The sequence below is a fragment of the Phodopus roborovskii genome, unplaced genomic scaffold (assembly GCF_943737965.1).
Source record: "Phodopus roborovskii unplaced genomic scaffold, PHOROB, whole genome shotgun sequence".
Lineage (NCBI taxonomy): Eukaryota > Metazoa > Chordata > Mammalia > Rodentia > Cricetidae > Phodopus > Phodopus roborovskii.
Window position 1 is genome coordinate 9,009,750 of NW_026126599.1, and position 17,419 is coordinate 9,027,168.

Consider the following 17,419-nt stretch of genomic DNA (forward strand, 5'->3'; position numbering starts at 1 on the left):
CTTGAAATTTCCTGGCCTCCAAATGTTGTGAATAATCTTTTTGAACACTGTGAAGATGTGTCTTTGCCAAGGCACCTTCTGATTGGTTTAATAAAGAGCTGAATGGCCAATAGCTAGGCAAGAGAGGATAGGGACTTCCAGGCAGAGAGAGAGGACAAGTGAGGAAATAAATCTAGACGCCAGAGAGATGCCAGAGGCCATGAAGAGAAAACAGGAGGTGCAAGATGGAAAAGAGGTAAAAAGCCACATTAATATAAATGGATTAATTTAAGTTATGAGAGCTTGTGGGACAAGCCTAAGCCATAGGTGGAGCTTTCATAATTAATAATAAGTCTCCATGTCAATTTTTTGTGAGCTGGCAGCCTGAAGAAAAATCCATCTACATCCAAACTCTCAGGCATTCTTATATGACCTGGTCTGTGGTATTCTGTTATAGCAGGCCAGACTAAGATGCCTACATACCCAGCTACCACAATGAAACCCTGAGTTCTCTCCTATCTCAACAGGAACTGTGCTTACACCTGGCTGGAAGAGAAGATGGGAGACACTATGGAAGCTGCACCTGGCTGTCTCCTCCATCCACAGATGGGTCCAATGGGCTCCATATACCCACATGTGCGCACACACACACACACACACTATACACACATGCAAAACCTTTTAATAAAACATATAAAAATGAACTTTCCAAATGAAAACTAATAATTATTACTGTAATCATTTCCAATAGCTTAGAAGAAAGGATTTTTGGTGCTCTCACCATAAATGATATGTAGACGACAAATGTGTATACCCTAGTTTATTTATTTTTACTTTGTGTGTATGAGTGTTTTGTGTGCATGGATGTAAGTGTACCATGTGCATACAGTGACTACCTGAGGAAACCAGAGAAGACATCTGATCCCCAGGAACTGGAGTTACAGATGGTTGTGAGTCTATACATGGGCGCTGAGAACCACATCTTGATCCTCTTCAAGAACAGTCAGTGCTCTTAACCTCCAAGCCATCTCCCTGGCCCATGTACAGACTGACTGAAACATGTCCTGAAGCACTGTACGTAGCCATTAGTGTATATAATTTTATGTGTCACTTAAAAACTAAATTGAATTGAAAAGCTCTAGCGTTAGTCACAGAAGTTCAGAAATTTTCCATGTAACCCCCAGAAAGATGGAGAATCATGGTTCCAGATAAATTTGCTCATTCAGCCTCATCTGTTCTCAGCCACAAAGAAAAGTGGCCAACACACTCCGATTTAAATTAAAAGTGTGCAGGCCGGATAACCACTCTGCCACTGAGCTACACCCCCGTATAAAGGGGGCAGCTGTGGAATCTATACTGGGCAGAGGAAAATTACAGTGCACAAAACTACCAAATGTGGATAGATATTTAGGACAGCTGTGAAGTCACATGTATGTGTTCCTCTACCCCAAACACTTTCAAGACCCCAAATCCTAAAATGAGGACATTTGATGAAAAATTAGAGAAATCCTTCCATCTCTAAAGATAGAAAGTTCACAGATGTTTTTCCTAAGGGTCTTCCAAAGAATAAAAGATACATAATTAATATAAGCTAGCAAAGACCTGAGGACAGCCTTGTTTCTCCTCAGCTGAACTCAGTCACCTTCACTCTCTGTGCCACAACTGCGTGTGCCTTGCTGTGGCTATGCACACAAACAGCTAGAGCTAGACATGATTGCCCAGGTTGCCTTTGGGAGCTGGTCTGAGCCTGGCCTGTGCTACATCTGCATATTCATTCCCTTAATTAGCATCCTCTCCAATCCCTGCAAGTCACTGTTTCACTTTCTTACTGGTGATCAAAGGCCTTGCACAATAGTTATGACTCCGTTCTCCAGCCCTTTGGTACCCTCGCTTAGTCTCATGACTTATTTATTAGTCACTTTATTTTGCCAGAAACTACCTAGGAAGTAGTCAGAAGGGGAGTGATATGTCTGCAGGGCTTCGCAAGGGATCCAGCTGAGGCAAGACCCTCCTGTCTGTCACTTTTTCCACTCCCGTGGACCACCTCTGGCTGAGGAACTCATCTGAAAACCCACGAATCATCAGTAACAAACCTCAGAGACATAATATACTCCCCAAAACATCTAATAAGCTCTTACTTGTTTACAAGTGGAACACTAAGGGCCCAGCCAGCAGCAAAGTCGGGATATTTAAAGGCTGAAGGATTCTCCGAGAAGGCATAATGGTGAATGATGGTGGATTCCTCATCGTACAATGCTTTTCCTAAAAACCATTCCTGTTAAATAAAAAGATAAAATATCATTGTTTTCAAAAAGCCATTTAATCTTGATTGCAAACAACGCTATAGTACCAAAATTCATTAACTAAAATATTAAAGTTAGACTATTTAGTTAACTAAAATATCTTGGCAGACAACACATAAGTTATATATTTCTGCAGAATCCAAATAAAAATATAATTAACAGAAGTATGATAAATCTATCATAATATGTATAGTTAAGAAAATAATTCAAGACCAGGTCATTAGTGTGAAAAAATACTAACCATCGTTATACTATAAATATAATTTTTTTCATTTTCAAAACTTGTCTTACTGCCTACACTTTTGTGTGTGCCATAAATATAAGAATACTTTCTTAATTTTAAACTGCCTTATTATTTAGATTATTTGGGAGGGGGCATGCACACATGTACATATCAGAGGACAAACTTAGACAGTCTTGGCTACAGGTGCCTTTACCCCTTAGCCCTTTTGCCAACCTGAATGGTATTTCTGTAGACTACTCCACAGAAGAATATAAAAGATTTATTTATTTTTATTTTATGTGAACGAGTCTTTTGCCTGTGTGTGTGTATATATGCAACACACACATGCAGTGCCCATGGAGGTCGGAAGAGGGCGTCAGATCTCCTGGAACTGGAGTTACAGATGGTTGTGAACTGCCATGTGGATGCTGGGATTCAAACTGGGTCCTCTGCAAGAACAGACAGTGCTCCTAACCACTGACCCATCTCTCCAGCACCAACCACCGAGGTTTTCAATAAATCTTTGAAAACTTCCATCCAGAACCAATTCATTTGTTCATTCACTCAATATTCATCAAGGACCTGCAATAAGCAGGGGTGTGGCTTGTGATACAGAGGGGTGGAAATTAAAGTGAGGGCAACAACTGATGGGGGTTAGGCCGCCCTGGAAGAGAGGGAAACGGACAGTGGTGAAATGACTTCAAGAAGCCTGAGTGAAAAGAAGGATCAGGGAAAGAACAGTAAATGTCAGGGTGAAGTCCCTGGTGTGGGGGAGTTGAAACCTCCCATGGTAAGAAAGCCCGGCATCTGGCATATAGTAGGTATGGGAAACCTGACAGAAAAGAGGCAGCCGGACAGGGCTGGGCTTCCCGTGCTAGACTCTAGCAGCCAGAGGAATATTATCTGTGCAATGAGAAACTGCCGTCCAGCCACACTGGATGGCCTGGCTCAATCTCCACAGCCACGAGAAAGAGCAAACACAGGAGACATGCGCATAGCAAATGATGGGAGGTGTCAGATGAGAACCGTGGCAGGTGGGGCAGGAAGAGCTGAGCCCAGATCTGGAAGCCCCATTCTCTGCACAACGCCCCCTCCCCACTCACCTTTCACTACTAAACCTTCGACGACAACACTCTTACGCAAAACATTCCATCACATTTTTATCTCCTCATTGCAATGTCCAGCTATTATAAAGCACATATGATTGTCTATTAATATTTTTATTGAGGTTATAAACTATTTTAAGGAAGAAGCCATGGAGACTATGGGAAGAACCATACATCTTCCCTCCTAATGAAGGGCTCTCTTAAGTGGCTTCATGGAAAGAACAATAATAAAAAGATAAAACTGGAAAGATAACTGATGATATTCTACAGGGATTACTTTTAACCAGCACCACGCCTCATTGCTGTTAAAAATAAATCAAAGTTAATATGCCTCATCAGATGTACAGATATTAAAAGCATACTATGGAGTGGGAAAGACACGGTTCAAACAAGATGGAGATTTGCAGAAACCAGCTAGGGAGGCACTTTAACTAAGATCAATTACTTCAATAACTATTCAACTCGTGTATTTAAAACATTGAACAAGAGCCCAAGTTTGCATTTGTAAGAATGACTGAGAGCAAGGAAAACAGTATCTGAATCAAAATACCCAATTTCCGGATGCATGGTATAGTTTTTATCTTGATATGGCTTTTTTATGTCAGTATTGGCTTCTTTTTCTCCTAAGATTTCAAACAGTAGAAGGAAAAAGCCCCCACCCGTTTGATCTGACCTCAACATTATGTCATCTATATTCCGTCATGCTATTTTCAAAAGAAATAAAACATCTTAGCGTTTTCATTTCTCCAGACTGCAGCATTCAGAAAGGAAGGGCAAATGTCTGCCTTTGGCTCCGTTCTGAACTTGCTTCCCGTGAACTTGCTTTGAACTTTTTCCATTTATCACTCCAATTTTCATTAAAAAGACACTGTGAGTCACCATCTCCCAACAGAATTAGAACCACGGGTAATGGGACAAGAGCCTTCAGGTGACATGAACAGCAAGAAAGAGGCTAGAACTCCAACATTCAAGTCAGGAGGAAACAAAAGCCTCCCAAATGGTGCATTAAACACAGCAGCAAGACCCACAGCATCATCTGGAAACACATTCCTAACTTCTCCCACCTAATGGCCTTCCCATGCATTGTAGCTGTGGCTTTCTCAGAAATCAGCAACAGAAAGAAATCATAATGGCTCCTTCCAACACATAAATGGCATGAAACTCAGTGGGTTTTTTTTTTTTGTTTGTTTGTTTTTTGTTTTTTTGTTTTTTCATTGCAGTAAGGCACTATGCAGTGTTTGGGAAGCCGATCTCATGATGGGTGTTGTCTAGCTTTTAATTCTGAACCAGAACACACAGCCTGCATTCCCCCAGACATCTGACACGCACACTCCTGTCTGGAGTGAGCCTTTGGGTGGATGGTGCCAGTTCCTATGAGTACCAGGAAGGATCCAAAGTCCCCTTGTCCAAAGTGACCAGGTTGTGAGTTGGGTACATGGATATCAGACCTAGAATCTTAAGACATCAAAATGTCTTTCAGTTTGAGATGTAGAGAGACAGCTCAGTGGTTTAAAAAGCACTTGTTGCTGTTACAGAGGACCTGGGTTTGTTTCCCAGCACCCTCATGAGGGTTTCTAACCATATGTAACACCACCAGAGTCTGATGCTCTGTTCTAGCCTTTGTGGGCATTATCTGTGTATGGTGCACACACAGACATTAGGCAAAACATCCCTCCATATAAGATAAAACCAACCATGAATAAATAAAATTAGTTCTGTATGTTATATGTGTGCCCTTTCTGATGGGGAAAAGCAGTTTATTTAATGTTATTCCTATGGAAAACTAGTTGGTAACTTTAAAAGGGTATTGTTGTTGCTTTTAACTTCCTTATGTTTTTAACACATATAAATATACATTTTCCACACAAAATGGTTCATGTTATTTGTAAGCTATAAACCTCAGAGATTTTACAACACAGCTTTCAGAAATCAAGCTGTTATTTCAAATGACTCTTAATCAAAATCACATTTTTCTCTGAATTATTGCCCCCCCAAGTCAAAACATGGTTTCAAAGCTGTACGCACCTTAGATGGGTCATATCGCCTGAGTGTTTCTAGGAGTCTGCGAATTTGTATTCTCGTCTCTTCTTCCAAGAAAAAGATCCACGCTGAATTCTTGCTATACGTTACAGAAAAGCTGATGGGAAGAAATTTGTTAGGGCACACGGACTCATGGTACACAGACTGCATATTGTGGGAGAAGAGTTTAAATAGATTGTCTTTCGAGACAGGGTCTCTCTGTGTAGCCCTGGCTGTCCTGGAACTCACTCTGTACACCAGGCTGACCTCAAACTCAGAGATCCACCTCCCTCGGCCTCCCGAGTGCTGGGATTAAAAGTGTATGCCACCACTGTCCAGCTATATTTCTTTTCTTTCTTCTTTTCTTTTTTGAGTTTATAGTGATATTTAAACTGGTATCTAGGAAATGGATGAAGGAGAAGGGGAAAGCAAGTGTCTAGACTGTGCTGTTCTCTGTATAGTCCACTCAGATCTCAGCTTTGTGTCTTAGCTTCAACTGCCAGGAAAGCCAGGAACTAACGGTCTCCAGATGGTGAGAGTGTTTATAATTCATTCTGCCCAAAACAATATCAGTTTAGAGGAACAATTTCAAACATGAGCTAGAAGCATTTCATCATTTAGGAAAGAAACACACCTAAAAATAAAAACTATGGGGCTGGAGAGATGGCTCAGCTGCTAAGCACACTGGCTGCTGTGGCACAGGACCTGAATTTGAGTCCCAGCATCCACAGGGCTGTGTTCAACCATCTCTAACTCCACTTCCAGGAGACACAAGGCCCTCTTCCGGCCTCTGTGGGTACTGCATGCAAGTAGTGCACCTACTTACAAGCAGGCAAATACTCAAAACATAAAAACTAAATCATTTTTAAAAGAAACTAAGCAAAAACAAAACAAAAAATCTAATTATAATTAAGAGCAAATCATGAAAAAAATACTTAATACAGTAATCACAAAATATAAAATTCAAATTCACTCCACTGAGCATCTCAGGAAACATACAACCTCTTAATTTGAAAAGGCTTCCTAAGGAGTACGAGAGTGTGGAGGCCCAAATGCCAATGGCTGACACTGTTTTAGTGAAAGGTACCTACTTCGGTAACAAGGGAAGGATGGTCCATGCACCTTCCTGCTTCGACAACTGATGGAGAAAGAGGACTCTAGGGAGATCCTGAAAACACAACAATCAAAGAGGAAAGGTAAGAATATAATAACCCTCAAAACAATGCAACACAGCTCTGTTGTCCCCAGAGTTGACATGCTTCCCTTAATATCACTGTTTCCCACTTTGCTTCAGGGGCTATTGCCGCAGTGAAATGTCTCACAGGAAATCAACCAACTTCCCCACTCAGACCCCAAGAGTGCTCAAGGGGTAATTGGAGATTAGGTAATCATAGAGAGAAGCCCCCAGGGTTGTTTGTCAGAGATAACTCAGGGGCACAAAAATTAAAGCTTTATACACATGGAAGCAAAGCATGCTCTGTGAGGCCCTCTATCTGAACAAGAGGATGCAGTATCCCATCTATCTCATATACCAACTTTTTGCTTAAAGTACCCCAAAATACCTCTAAATATGTTTTGCACCATAGGAACACCACTCTAAGTCTAAATACTAGAAATATCAACCTTAATTACTCAGGTATTAGGAATGGCTTGCTGAAGGACCTACAAATTGATAAACACGGGAGGAACCAAAAGAGCCAAAATTAATGCACCACTGCTACATAAATACACATGGATTCAAACAAAGCGTAATGACCCCCAAGGCTGTGCATATTAGCTTGAAATTTCACTGCTATTTGCTGTATTTCAAGTTGTTAGGAAAGCTAACAGTCACGATTCCTTATCTCTTATGCTTGAACCTTTTCCTCCAACATGTGTTACTGTGTCTCCAATTGTGTATTAGTTGTAAAATAAATTCATGGTGACTCCCAACAAAGAAGAATGAATTCCTAAACATCTGATGTGCTATATGGGCAGCCACACTTACCACTACACCATCCACACACACCACACGTGAGATACAGGCTATCAAAATGATTTTGATTCCTCACCATTTCCAGTACATACAAATTTATTATTAAGAAGAGGTGGCTTTTAATATAAATTGCAGCCACTGGATATTAAATTCATCTCTTTCCTTCTTCTGTGTAGTGCTTGTTCCCATTTTCATGTACAAATTCGAAAAACACAATCAAAAGTCAGATCAGACAAACAATATGACATGCTCGGAAAAAAAGCAGCCTAAAGGCTGAATTAACAGTTATCCAAGATAGAATAAAATCAATTCAGGGCCCCTCTGCTCTTGCTTCTGAATTATGCACAAATTTTCACCACCTTTTAAAATGTATAATGTATGCACATATGGCATATATATTCATGCAGGATTATATAAGAGCAAAACTCATGTATAAACTAATGATATTAATATTCACATGGCACTGAAGTAATTACATGTGAGTATTAATGTGAACTAGTTAACAAGTACAGCAAATACTGCTAAAATCTTGAGATGAAAAGTAAGTGCTAACGAGTCACAAAGTGCCATTAAAATTATGATAAAAGTTACCTGAGCAATGGTTATGCACACATTTAATCCCTGCACTCAGGAGGCAGAGGCAGGTAGATTTCTGAGTTCAAGGCCAGCCTGGTCTACAGAGTGGGTTCCAGGACAGTGAAGGTTACACAGAAAAACTCTGTCTTGAAAAACAAAGCAAAACAAAATTATGATAAAAGTCTTATACTGACAGAAACATCTCTATGTCAAATAGACAAACCAGTATGATTCCTATAAGAAAGCAACTTTCTATGTGAGCAAGAACTGAAGGAACCAGGAAGTGACAATGTCTGTTTTGTAAGACATGAACTACATGTTCATGGTGAACTACATGTTTCCAAAAGCCTTCAGTAAAGTTACCATATGGTTATTTCTTCTTTGTAAAGTGAGGGGTGTCTTACTTTCCTATTGCTGTAATACGACCACGAACAAAGCAACATATAAAAGAAAAGGCTTCATTTGGGTCTTCGGTATGCAGTGTATATGTCTGTGTGGATTCAAGCCCCACTCCTGGTACCAACTTCTGTCTTCATTGCTTTTCTATTGCTATGGTAAGACACCATGACCAAGGCAACTTACAGAAGAGAGTAATTATTTGGGACTTACAAATTTCAAAGGGTTAGAGTCCATAACAATCATGGCTGGGAGCATGGGAGGAGGCAGGAAGTTGGGCAGTAGTTGAGACATTTTAAGACAAAATCACGAGGCAGAAAAAAAACTAACAGGGAATGGAATGGGCTGTTGAAATCTCAAAGCAACCCTCAATGACACACCTCCTCCAACAAGGCCACACTTATAATCCTTCCCAAACAGTTCTATCAACTGGGGACCAAGTATTCAAATCTATGAGCCTATGGGGGCCATTCTCACAAGAAGAATGGAACATGCCTCAAATTTTTACTTGCAAATATGTATTCCACATCCCAGTTGTGAGACAGGTATGGTATTAACAGGTAGTCCCGGGCTTCCTCGCCAACAGCAATAACACTTTGCTGGCAGAGGTTAGATGCTAGCTTATGAATGACTTCTACCACAATACAAATTCAGCAAGAGTTTAGTCAGCACAAAATAGGAGTCAAATCCTCTTCTGAAATTGATTCTATGGATTAGCAGTGGACTAAATCTACTCCTGACTTCATTAGTTTTAACTGACTAAATTGTTAGACAAGTCTCCTATCTCCTCTATTTGTGACTACAAGAAAGGCCAGAGGTTTCTGTCTTCATTTTGTGCCTAAGAAGTATTTAATAAGCATGTGTCTTGTAGATTACAATTCCTGAGTGTGCTCACGGGTGACGAGCAGGCTCTAGCTGTTCCATTCACAAACCTAGGCTTAACTGATGTGAGAGCAAGCCAAACTCATCTTAATTACAAGGAAAGCTTAGTCTACTCCAGCCAAAAAGCCCACGAGCTTTCGTTTTTGTCCCATACTCAGATGCATACCACTTCTCAATAACCAAAAGTCACATCAGGGGCTGGTGAGGGTGCTCAGCGTGTGAAGTGTTTGCTGCTCAAACCCTGACAACCTGAATTCAGTCCCAAGAACCCAAGTAAAGGTAGAAGGAGAGACCTGAGTCCACAAAGTTGTCCTCTGACCTCCGCACACACATCCTAGCATGTGTGATGCTCCCACACAAATGATGCAGGCACAATTGTAATATATAAAACAAAGTGCTTTTAAAGGCCACAGTAAGATTTTTCTATCGAATGATTTAATTCATGTTTCATCCATCACTACAGGATATAGTCAGCAGCTCTATGGCGCCTTCAGACACAAGACAAATGTTTTTAGTAAGCCATTGGGAAGAGAGCACTTTTTTTGGAGTCGGAGATGTAGCCCAGGGGGCTTGCCTACTGAAAAGCAAATTTAGAAAAAGAAAGAAAAAGATTAAAAAGAGGTGCTGGGGAGATGGTCTAGCAGGTAAGAAAGTTCACCGAGGAAGCATGAGAGCCTGAGACTGGATTCCCCAACATACAAGAGCCAAGCATGGCTGTGCATGGCTGTGACCCCGACACTGTGTTGAGCAGTGACAGGAGGACTGCTGGGGTCTGCTGCCTAGACAGCCCAGCAGGAGGGACAGCAGTGAGCTCCAGGTTCAGTGAGAGACCCTGCCCCAGAGGAGTAAAGAGAGTGAGGGGGCAGACGGGGTACCTCACAGCCTCCTCTGGCTTACACAGCTGTGTGTACCCATAAACACACACACACAGACACTCGCGTATGTATACATCTACCCACACAAACCCACACACATGCAGATGCACACATATATACAGAGAGAGAGAGAGAGAATACATTGTTGACAGCCACTGGTGGCTCGTGCCTACAATCCTAGTTCATAAGAAGCTGAGGCAGGGGGATCACTGCCAACTCCAGCCCAGCCTGCGTTACACAGTGAGTACCAAGCCTGTGAGAACATAAGGAGGAGGGGGAAAATGAAGAGGGAGACGAGGGGAAGGGGGGGGGGAGACAGAAGACAGTTTCCAAAGAAAAACTCAAGAAGAAAAAGAAAATGCTGTGTATGGTTATTGTGAGGTCAGTGGAGGTGCTCCCACAGTCTAATGCTGCCTGGCCCCCAGCCAGGCCACTATTTCAAGTCTAAAATGCTATGCAAAGGTGCGCAGATAGGGAGAGGATACTGGAACAGACGAAGCTTAAAGGAATAAGAAATGCAGCTGATGGAATGTGGGTAAATGCAAGGGTAGGGGAACCACGGGACTTTCAGTCTGTCAATAGGACCCCTGTGTTTGAACCAAAGCCCACTTCTGCCTGTCCTTCACCTCCGGAGTATCATTGTCTCTTTGAAGACAGCCCCATAGATGATGCCTCAGCATTTCCCTTGAACTCATTTGTTGCAAGGCACATACTCACATTTAAAGCAGGTAATGAGTGCTGAAAGTTAACAAATGTAAAGCCAGCAGTCTAATTCATTGGTGGGTCCCAGGACATATACATACTCATCTTCATTTGGAAAGGGGCCTTGATGCCAGTGTCACAGCTGAGAAAGGACTTATTCATCTCATTGGTTTTGTGTTGTGGCACTGGGGATTGGACCTGAGACTCTGCACAGGCTGAGTACCTACCACTGAACTACACCTATAGTCCAAGACCACTAATCTTAACACAGAGGGAACCCTGAAGATCTGATGTCTAGAGAAATCAATGGGACAAATGAAGAGGCTGACATATGAAAATACATCAAAGCAAATGAATATTTAAAGTGTTGTCGATAATTTTAATCATTCCAAAGATTTAGTTTTGTACCGCTTCCATCTTTCTGCCTCTGTCTGGAAGAACAAGTTCAATGATTTAACTCAACTGCTCATCTCTTCTTTCAAAAATTTATTTTATATGAGTATGTGTGAGGCTGCATGTGCGTATGCGTACTACATGCATGCAGGAGCTTTCATAGGCTAGAAGGGGGCATCGCACTCCCAGGAACTGGAGTTCCAGATGGTTGTGAGCCACCATGTGGGTGCTGGGAATAGAATCCAGGTCCTCTGCAAAGCAGCCAGTGCTTTTAAATGCTGATCCAGCTCTCCAGCCCTGGTCTCTCTTTGTCCACAGACATTTCTCAGCCATTATGTTTGTCCTTACCTTCATGCACTGGCCTACACTTTGAAGTACAAGGCTTTATGGACTCCCCACCCCGCTTTGCAGACCTGAGTGCTAGATCAGACAGCAAGCCAAGACGTTTGCAGGTACTATTGAAGATGCTAAGATCCTAAAATCTAACCCAATCTTGTGTAGCCCTGGACACTGAACTGAGCTGTTAGACCAACAAGTAAACTATAATAAAGTTCCACATCTGCTTGTTATTATAACTACTTCTGTGAGAGATATATACTTATTGTCATAATAGGGCTGTACTATATGCGTCTTGGAACATATATGAGACATATTTATAACCTTTAAAATATAGTGTTCATTTATAGGTTAGAATATTATGAGTGACAGTATACTGATATTCTGTCCAAGAACCCAAGTATGTGTATTTGTGTGTACATATATATCTTTTCCATATACCTGTCTTAATCATTAACTGATTTTTCCAGAAAGAAAACGTATTACAGCATTATAAATTTTATTTATAGGCTATGTACTTTGAACTGAACTACTAAATATATTTTTATAGCACATATATATTTAACTAATCATTTCCTCATAAAAGCAGTAAACCTTGGTGTTTAAAGACCTGATTTTTTGGAAGTGAAGTATTCCCATCTGAATCTTAGCTTTTTTTTTTTTTTTTCCCCTCTGAGCCATGTGATCTTCAGTAAGTTCTCTGAACTGGCTTTGGGCCTGCTATTCCCTGTAATGAGCTAACACAATAAACAGGGAATAAGTGAGATATTACCCACCAAGCACTTAATAACTATTAATAGTGTTGTTGTTTTACAGGATGTTTTGAGCACCTACTATGTACCAGGTATGATGGCTTGAATGAGATGACAATGTCCCTATAAGCTCATGCGTCTGAACACTCTGTCCCCATAGTTGTTGGTAACACTGTTTGGGGAGGTCTAGGAGGTGTGGCCATGAAGGAGGAAGTACGTCACTGCAGGCCAGATTTGAGGTTTCAAAATCTCTGTACCATTCCCAGTGGTCTGTCTGTCTGTCTGCCTCTCTTCTTTTTTGTACTTGTATTTCAGAACATGAGCTCTCAGCTTGCTGCTCCAGTCACCATGCCTGCTGCCTGCCACCTGCTGCCACATTATCCTCACCATCAGACTCAAACCTTCCAGAATCACGCTCCCACACAATCCTTTCCTTCATAAATTGCTTTGGTCATGGTGTTTTATCACAGCCCAGACAGGTAACTAATGCACCTGGCATGACTATAGGAATGCAGTCTAGAGCTGGAAAAGGCAACAGAGTTCCTGTCCTCTCGGGTCTCACATTTCAGTAAGGGTCAGACCACTCAGAAACAAATCAACAGGAGAATCGCAAGGACCTGTGCTAGGCACAGTGCCGATGCAAAAGGCTGGCCTAAGAGGCCATTCTTCACCAATGAGCACAGAATGCCTATCATGCAGACCTGCTGGTGGTGCTTCTGGCCTGGTTCCACTAGAGATGGCACATTACCCACCTCTCTAAGCAGGTTCCTTTCTGCAAAATGTTGACTGGGAGTGAAATGTATGCGCTCCTGTCTGCAAACAGCAGAACATAACGCACAACAAGGCCCTGGAATAAGAATGACGGTGATATGCATTCAACAAAAGTCAGTTATGACTCCTACCGAGTTCCCGATACTCTCCACTCCAAGCCTGGTCCTACGCACTAGATGTCCCTTATATGCCACCTTCCCAAACACAAGCTCAGCCTCTTAGCTCAGCATATCTTTCTTTCCTTCATGTACTCATACATCCAGTCAAACCTCATCGCGGGCTTCCCTCCGCAAGAGCCCAGCAAACTTACAATCTCAAGGCTTGCTTCGAACACTGTGACTTTGGCATGTCTTTCCCAGTGTGGTTAGATGTGTCCCTGCCTGTTCTTACACTGTTATGTTTGTATAGAGCCATGGAGCAATTCACCCAGCTGGAAGCACGTGATCCCCTCAGTACAACAGGCCCCCCTGACACCGAGCAGGGGACCATACTCAGTGACATGCAACCCAGAGAGGCTGCCCCTGCCAGCATCGCCTCACCATCTGCATGAGGCACTAACCCCATGTGCACACCTGCACATACTGACTCTTAACTTGGTCCTCCTGTTACCATTGATGCTGACACTAATGTCACCTCTAGAGGACAGAGTCCTAAAGCAATCTGCTTTTTCAGGTCCTGGGCTCCAAACCCTACTTGACAACATCCCACTGACCATGTTGGATCACTGGAGCATCTGTCACCTGCTTCCTTCATGACATTTCTCATTAGCTTCAGCTGCCACTTTGACATAGCCTAGAGTCCTCTGAGGGATTGCCCAGGTCAGACTGTCCTACAGTCATGTCTGTAAGGGACTGTCTTGGCTAATTGATGATTGATGTGGGACGGCCCAGTCCTCTGTGGGTGGCACCAAACCTAGGCAGGTGGACCCTGGCTGCATAAGGAAACAGGCTGAGCATGAGCCAGAAAGGGAGCCAGCAAGCAATGCTCCTCCTGAGTGCTCCTTCAAATTCCTGCTCATTTCCCACCTTGACTTCCCTCAGTGATAGACGGTGAGGCATAAGTCAAAGAAACCCTGTCTTCTCCCAAGTTGTTTTCAGCCACAGTATTTAATCACAGCAATAGAAAGCAAATGAGAACAATAACCAAACCCCAGGTTTTTCCAGTCTCATGCAGGGCAGGTACCTAGGACAGCAAATACTTCAGGTGCTGGCCAGCCAAAAGCAGACAACAAATATTAAGGAGACGGCTTCTGAACCATCTGAAGATTTCATCATTGCTGGGCGACCCCCACCTTGAGTCACAATGTCCTATTTCCTGTGCTGCAAGGAATACACTAAGTAAAGTCATGTGTATGTAAGATGTTTCTGAGCTGGTGATGACTGAGTAGGTAAAGGTACTTGGGCACCATGCCTGATGACCCGAGCTCACTCCCTGAGATACCCATTATGGAAGGAGACAACTGACTCCAACAAGTTGCCCTCTGAGTCCACAGCACAACAGGAATGCGTCACAAGATACAAACAGGAAGCAAATAAATACATAGTGACATTTTAAAGCATTAAAATAAATAAAAGATGTTTCTAAGAATTTTAGTTGTGAGTTAAAAAGAAACCATTGTTTTTGTGAAAGAATTTATCTTTTAAGAAAAAATCCTATTTTCTCCTGGGATAGTTTGCCTAGATACCTTCAAGAAATACTTATTAATAATAGTACTTATTATTATATGTTTTACTATTATATATTTTTGTATTTATTTTACACAATAACATAATATATATCCAGTAAAAATAATAATAGATATTCAGTAAGTGAATGGATAATTTCTTATTCAACAGCAGTGTAATAAAGTCTCCACTATAATAAAAAAGACCTTTTATGACAAATTAACATCTACCAATCTCTACCAAAAGAAAGGGTTTTGAGTGAATAAGCACCCATTTGTTTTCATCTCAAAATGAACGTATAGTGATAACATCAAAAAACTGTGGGAAGTCAGGCATGGTGGCACACACCTTTAATCCCAGCACTAGGAGGCAAAGGCGTGTGGATCTGTATGAGTTCAAAGTCAGCCTTGTCTCACAGTGCGTTTCAAGCCAGCCAAGACTACATAGTGAAAAAAAGACAGAAAAGGGAAAAGCTAAGGCAATAAAATCGCAACACTAAACTTCTAATGAAGTACTTCACACTATCTCCCTGCCAATAAAATAAATTTCTAAAATTACGAAGTGTGAGGCCATCCTTCTCCAGGCTCTTCGAGCCAGACTCTGTCAGCATACCCAGCTTGCTTTATGGAGCTGGGGTTGTTTTAATCTAATGAGCCAAGGCCTGACTAACTCAGCTCCAGAAAATGGCAATTTCCACAACTTTCCGTGAACAAGCACAAGGAATAATTTATTGGCGAGACTGGGGTTCTGCCACGCTTTAAATAAAGCTTAGAGTCTCCCCACAATAGAAAGCAGTGAAATCAGAGGCTACATGGGTAGGAGCGGAGTAAGGGAGCTGGCACAGCCCCACTGTGATCAAAAGCAGAATGGTCTGCCCAGACCCAGGTCAAGCACCTCTTGCTTGTGGTGTTTTCTCTACTGATTGATTGCCTGGAGAAATGAAGTCTCGTTTGTCCACAGTTCAGCCCATTTTTCAGTCTGCAGCATTATACTAAGCTTCTCTCTACTATTGAGAAGCCTCCCCCACCTAGCCTTTCATTGAGCTAAGTGTAATGATCATTCTCATCACAGCGCCTTCAGAGGTGCCTGGCTCCTTGTTTGATGAGAAAGTACTACATATGATGTCATTAACTAACTACACATGATGTCATTAACTAAATATGATGCCATGAACTAACCCACACATGATGTCATTGACTACACATGATGTCATTAACTAACTATATGATGCCATTGACTACACATGATATCATTAAGCTTAATGTCTCCTTTCCTGTGTTCTTTCCACTTCATCTTACATTGAAACACGTTCAGTTCCCACCATTTGAGGCAGGTACACTTGGTAACTAGATGCCACATTCTGGAAAGTTAAAAAAAAAAAATACTCAGATGCCAGCCCTTCTCTGTGTCACAACACAGCTGTAACAAACAAGAAAATGATCTTCACACAACCAATTCCTTTGAGAAGGAATCGTGCTGGATTCAAAAAACCCAAAGTCAAATCATAATTGATGCCAGATGCTGCGGACTAACAGGTATTTCCACAGAAATCAACTCTGGTGCCTGGTTTATTGGGAAAGCGCCCACAAGCGCTTCTCAGGGCCTTCCTTCACTTAGCTCTTTGCCTGTGTGCCTCTCTAGACTCAATCTTATCCTTTCACATCACTTCTCCATCTGTAGAGCAGGGAAGGCAGAAAGGAAGAAATCTTTGGGGAAATGGCATTCCTTCAAAATCTGCATTCTGTCTCCCTCATATTTGGGAACCTCATATTTCATCAACCATTGCCCCAACATTCTTCTCCCTCCAGTCTAACCTGAAAGGATCCTACGTTGTCCCCAGCACATGCTTGCTCTATCCAACAAGGATGACTGAATGGACTCCAGACCCTGCTAGGCATCCCAGAGTACGTAGTTCTGAAAATTCACATTGTTGCCTCCCAGAACTACGATCTAAATCCACTTCCTTTGGCTGATTCTCCCTTTCTTTGTTACCTAATTTCACATAAGTCTCACTCCTCCATCATTTGCACCTGCCTCTACCACAAAACTGGTATGAACCAATCTACTCCCTCCATTGGGCCCTGCTCCTTAAACAGTGTTGCATGGACATCAGTTTTCACAAGCCTATGGGTTGTCGCAAGCCTCCTTTTCATAGAGACAAACATGTTCATAAAGTTACAGATGCCTGCTGCATAGGTACAGTAACATGTTTGCTCTGTATGCCCAACCTCTACCCAATGACATTATGCACAGTATAAAAGTTACCACTTGCCTTCAAAGTAAGTCAGAGAATTAGACTATCCCTGCTCTACGGTTTCTCTGGCATTCTTCACACCAGAGCAACCTACAGCTGCAGTCAGCACTGGGTAAAACATGGTAATTTACTGATTAAAAGCGAATGGTAATATTAGAAACTTCAGCTGAGTAATGATGACACACACTTTTAATCCCAGCATTCAGGAGGCAG

At 42.0% G+C, this 17,419-nt stretch overlaps 1 protein-coding gene across 1 annotated transcript in view; it reads right to left on the bottom strand.

The window, feature by feature from the left end:
• The window catches only part of B3glct (beta 3-glucosyltransferase), a 57,333-nt gene that overhangs the window by 29,179 nt on the left and 10,735 nt on the right, over positions 1-17,419 (bottom strand). Inside the window, exons 3-5 of the mRNA XM_051205583.1 lie at positions 6,722-6,798; positions 5,637-5,748; positions 2,118-2,254 (exon numbers count right to left, since the gene is read on the bottom strand). Coding sequence (XP_051061540.1) covers positions 2,118-2,254; positions 5,637-5,748; positions 6,722-6,798 — 326 coding nt within the window. The remainder of the gene's footprint in view (positions 1-2,117; positions 2,255-5,636; positions 5,749-6,721; positions 6,799-17,419) is intronic.